General features: G+C 30.7%; 1 protein-coding gene across 1 annotated transcript; it reads left to right on the top strand.

Moving 5' to 3' along the window:
• Positions 1–2046: 2046 nt before the first annotated feature.
• On the top strand, positions 2047–2217 carry K444DRAFT_541236 (uncharacterized protein; the record flags this gene model as incomplete). Its single annotated transcript, XM_024875779.1, has 1 exon — positions 2047–2217. A coding segment is annotated over one exon (171 nt), but the record flags the coding sequence as incomplete, so codon positions are not given.
• Between the last annotated feature and the right edge of the window lie 3530 nt (positions 2218–5747).

The raw sequence follows: 5747 nt of genomic DNA, 5'->3' as shown, positions 1-5747 counted from the left end.
GGTCCTAAAAGGCTATAAATTAAGTACTAAATTAATTATATATATTATAATAAAAAGTATATATTTTAGAATTTAATATATTATAATATATATAATAAATTTATTACCTACCTCTTATATGAGGCCCCTTTTTCGGTGAAAGGTGAGAATGCCAGTGCACTAATTAGTGCGTGCGCTACTGACTAATGCACTTTCCGGTAAAAGGGATTTCGGTAAAAGGGCACCTCCCCTACCACCCCCCACCCCCCTTTAAATAAGCATTCCCTCGTCTCGAAGTACGTACTCGTTATATTCTCGTATAATCCGATTCACAGGGTTACTATCTGCCATATCTGCAAGTCCTGCGTCATTCCAGGGGTACGTAGTCAAGAGCGGTACCTGCGAGCGTAGTCACACCGACTCTTGGGAGACGAGCTCAAGGCGACTGCATAGCTCCTCAGTAGCTATAACCTGAGAAGTATAGCCGAGCTCAGAGAGTACAAGCCCCGGCCCGAAGACAGGTACTAGATAATTAAGTACCTGGTTAGCTATAACGGTATCTATTATCTATAGCCGTAGTATAGCTATAGTACCCGCCATCTCCCTAAGATAAAGGAGCACTGGGCTACTTGCCACAAGACCGAAGCAAGGTCTCATAAGAGTAGTTAGTCGTGGAAAGAGTACAAGCTATAGATATACTTTACTACGAAAGGCCGGATTAATTATTTTATAGTAGTAGATAGGGAGAAAGGCAGGGAAATAGCCAGAGGCTCTATATTATTAACTAAGCCAGAGAAGGAACTATTTAAGTAATTAGAGAAGAATTATAAGAATATAAAATATAATCTTGAGAAGCAAGTAACTATAGTCTAGAATATTAGAGATTCAAGGTCAGAAAGAATACTATAGCTATATAATATAACGGGTTTTCCATATTACCTAACTATACTAAAGGACGAGAAGATCTAGAGCTCGTATAAGCTACTACTAAAGAAAGAGCTTAATATGGATAGTAAGAATACTAAGGATCCTAATCTCGTCCGAATTTTAGTTATAGCCAAGGCTGCCTTAAGAGACACATACCAGTTATATAGTAATACCTTACTAGACCGGAAAATAATATAGTAGCGGGCTAATATCCTAAATAAATTCTATACTAGGGCTTTAGGTAAAGCAGATAGGTTCCGGTATTTCAAGAATATATTAATCCTAGTTACCTACTTTATTACTATAAAGTAGTTATTAGTATATTACTACTATATAGTATATTATAAAGGCAGCCATTTTACTCGGGCTAAGCTAGAATAAGTATTACCCGGAAATATTATTTAGCCAACTATTTTATAGATCCAAGCTATAAATAAGATTATAAAAGCCTTAGCTATTAAGAATATAGAAGAGGCTAAGCTAGCTCTCAAGTATACTATTCGGCGACTTTACTTGGCTCTAATTTACTATACTATTAGTAGTATATTATTTAAGTTCCCTATTTTAAGTTTCTATATTATACTAAGTAAGAAAGTCTATAGGAAAGGCCGGGAATTATAGAAAGAGCCGGGAAATTTCAATAGCTATTTATTAGTTCTAACCTAAACTACTTAGCTAGTACTTTTTAACTATACTTATTTCCAAGAGCAAGATAATAAAGATTAAATTCCCGTCTTTCTTATTAAGATCTATAAGAAGTTTTTCTAGTAGCTAGCTAAGATCCCGTTTGGGTATATTTTATAATAGAGGCTATACTTATTTAAGATTAAAAAAGCTACTATTATAAAATACTAAGCTTAGTAGTTCTTAGACAGGTAAATAATAGAATATTATAAAATAAAATTACAGATATTATAGATCTCTAACTTAGTAATTTCCGAATATTAATAAGCCTATATCCTGCTTTATAATAAGCTCCTGTTCTAAGCTAAGGACCTTATCCTAATAGAATTATAAAGGCTAAAGGATAACCTAAATCTAGAAGATTTTAGTAGCTTATAGCTTTCTTATCCTAGTAATATCGAGTTTCTAGAGAATACTAAGCTCGCTCTTATTTGGCGGATCTAGGGTAATACTAAGCTCCGGGCTATATTCTTAACTAATAGCAAGAATAGAAGTATAGTCTTATATTTAAAGGCTATAGCTATTTACGAGATATATACTCAGGAATTCCTAGAGCAGGTATTAATATTATTTCATATCCCCGGCAGCCCACTATTACAAGTATCCGAGTTACTATTAGTAATATAGTATAATAATACTTAATAGTACTACTTATTAATATAGGAGAAGCTAGTTATAATCTATACCCAGTATTATAAGGATTAGTAGTAGTCCGGTATATATAAGAATAATATCTAATTCTTACTAAAGGTAATTAGGGATCTATTACTTTTATATATTACATATATTCTATCTCTAAGATAACTATTCTTCTAATAATAGACTTTAGGTACTCTTATTTCTCTATATCTCTGGGCTAAGCTAGACAGAATAGTATAGGCTAATAGAACGCTTTTGGCCTATTTAATAAAAGTATATACTCGTACTAAGATATTATACCTATATATATTAAACTAGTAATAGTTTATAGTATTAATTATAAAAGAGAAGTTTTCTATTAAAAAACGGGCGAATTTTAATCTTGAGAAAAATATAGGAAAAAATATTAAGGATAAGCTAGATCTAGTTACTTTAGTAGAACTAAGTAATTATATATACTATACTTTTAATTATATATATACTAGAATAATAATACTTATTATAAATACTCTATTATACCGGAATTATTAAGTATCCGAAAGTTAGTATATATTCTTCCGGTTTAACTATATTCTATAGGGAAAGAGGCTATAGGATACTTTAGAGATACTATTATTATAAATATTAGATACTTTTAAGTATAGTTAGATATATAGGAGAGATATATATTTCGAGGCTAATTTACTTACTATTACTCGAAAACTATATAATATACTAGGCTTGTAATTCCGGGTTCCCGGTTAGCGGAATAGAGTACTTGCTATTATAGGGCTTTAGCTAGCCGAGCAGGTAGTTCTAGTAATAGGAACTAGCTCCGGTAAGACTTTAGTTATTATAATTAGAGCTATAATTATAGATACTAGAACTATAATCCTAGTTCTACTAATAATTACTCTATAGGGCAATATACTAAAATGCTTTTATAAAGTAGATATCCGGCTACTAATCTGGTCTATTAACTACTAATAGTTAGCTTTATTAATTATTATATTAGCTAAAGCTATATATATTTAAGACTTTCTTAAATACTATTATATTCTAGTTAGTAAGCAGAAGCTAGACTATATTATAATTAATAAGAGTTATCTTACTATTATAGCTAGTAACTACTAGCTATATATAGCCTAACTAGGCTAGTATATCCGGCAGATTAGGATATAGATAGTCTGGCTAATAGCTATACTTTCCCTAGTAATATAAGAAGAATTTATTAAGTATAATAAGCTTATAAAGTCCAGAATTATCCGGAAGTCGACTAACTAGCCTAATATTAAGTATATAATTAGCTTTAAAACTGGATCCGGGCCCTTAATTAAAAGAGCTACTAATCTGGTATAGGTATACTAGCCTAAGTAAGAGATCTTTAATTATTTCCGGAACAAGATTATTATCTACTACTATATACGGAATAAAGTGGCTTAGCTTACTAACCTTCTATAATATCTATTATATATCTCCGAATTAGGGTCTAATAAGGAAAAGGCTGCTATTCTTTCCTAGTAAATTACTAATAAAGACTAGCCTATAATTATAGCTATATCTGCTCTCGGAATTAGATTTAATTATTCTTATATATAATAAGTAGTTTATATAAATATATCTAGTAAAGTATCTGCCTTTTCTTAGGAATCTAGTAAAGTAGGCCAAGATAATAGGAAGGCTTCTTTTATTATTTTCTTATATTCCGAATAGAAGCCATAAGTAGATAGGTTTCTTTCTTTTAATTAGGAAGCTATATAGCTATATTTAACCTAGTAATACTACTTCCGGGATATTCTTAGCTAGTTTTTGGATAATTGGCCGAATTAGTAGTAGTATATAGTAAGTAAAGAGATATACTAGGTTTATAAAGAGCCTTATACTAAAGCCCGGCCTCTCGACTTGAAATTTGAGTTAGTAGTAACCGGAGGAATATAATTTACTAGTCCGGATAAGGTATTATGGCAAGACTATATCCGAGATTAGGTACTTAATAGCTATAAGCGAGACCTTAAAGTTATATTAGGTAGTTATTTCTATTATTATATACTTGGCTATAAATTTAATTATATATTAGATACTTGCTTCCGGCAGTTCTACTAGATCTATATAAAGAACGAGGCATACTAGATATGAAAGAAGGAAGAAAAGAAGTAGATTTAGTAGTATATAGTTTACTAGAACTACTACTAGCTATAGGATATTTGCCGGATAGCAGATCTAGAGTATAAGAAGGCAGAATATTAGTTCCCTAATATAGTTATACTACTCTATTACGGGATATATAAACGGGCAAATAGTAGTAATTAGCTATAGAAGTATTTCCGGCGGATATTCTAGACTAAACTTGAGTATATACTCTAGCTTAGAGAAATAGTATTACTTAAGAGAAACGAGTATATTTAGGCCAATTATATAGCAGCTTTTACTCTAGCTAAACTAGGGTAAGCTTAGAACTATAAAGTTTTATTATATATTATAGAATATAGAGGCTAGAATATAGAGGCTAGTTAATACCTATTCCTTATATAAGGCCCCTTTTTTAGTAAAAGGTAAGAATACCTATATACTAATTAGTATATATATTACTAACTAATATACTTTCTAGTAAAAGGGATTTTAGTAAAGGGGCACTTTTCCTACTATTTTTTAATAAGTATTTCCTTGTCTTAAAATATATTCTCGTTATATTATTATATAATCTAGCTTATAGAATTATTATCTATTATACTTATAAGTCTTATATTATTCTAGAGATATATAGTTAAAAGTAGTACCTATAAGTATAGTTATATTAACTTTTGGGAGATAAGCTCAAGGCAATTATAAAGCTTCTTAATAGCTATAACTTGAGGAATATAGCCGAGCTAAGAGAATACAAGCCCCGGCCTAAAAATAAATACTAGATAACTAAGTACCTAGTTAGCTATAATAGCATTTACTATCTATAGCTATAGTATAGCTATAATACCTGCTTATAGGGCTAGGTCTTATATATTAAAACAAGAAATTACTTTATAAAACTCTATTATTTAGTATAAGCTAAGTAAGAACTAACTATAATTAAATAGTAGTTACTAAAAGGCCTAATAATATAATAGTAATATATAAAGTTAGTAAACTCTATAGCCTAGATTCGATTCCTAATTAGGCTCCTGATTTGCTTTTTAATAAATACTCCTATAGTATTTAGTAATAAGTAGATCTATTTTTTTTAGTCTTGTTTTTTAAGCAAGAAATATTATATAGGAATACTAGTTTAGCTTTAAGAAGTATATAAAGCCCTTCTTGCTTGCCCTTTGCTTTTTCTTCTCTCTTTTCCTTCTTTTCTCCTGCTTTCTTCTTCTCTGGCCACTTTTCCTTTTTTTCTCCTTACTTCCTCCCGATTAAATAAGCAAGAAGTAGAGGTAATATAAGAACCAGAATAGTAAAAGAATTAGTAGCTAGGGTTAGGGTTAGGGTTAGGGTTAGGGTTAGGGTTAGGGTTAGGGTTAGGGTTAGGGTTAGGGTTAGGGTTAGGGTTAGGGTTAGGGTTAGGG

The sequence above is a fragment of the Hyaloscypha bicolor genome, assembly GCF_002865645.1.
Source record: "Hyaloscypha bicolor E unplaced genomic scaffold K444scaffold_141, whole genome shotgun sequence".
Taxonomy (NCBI): domain Eukaryota; kingdom Fungi; phylum Ascomycota; class Leotiomycetes; order Helotiales; family Hyaloscyphaceae; genus Hyaloscypha; species Hyaloscypha bicolor.
Note: the sequence above shows the minus strand (reverse complement) of the source record. Positions and strands in the feature narration are given on the sequence as shown.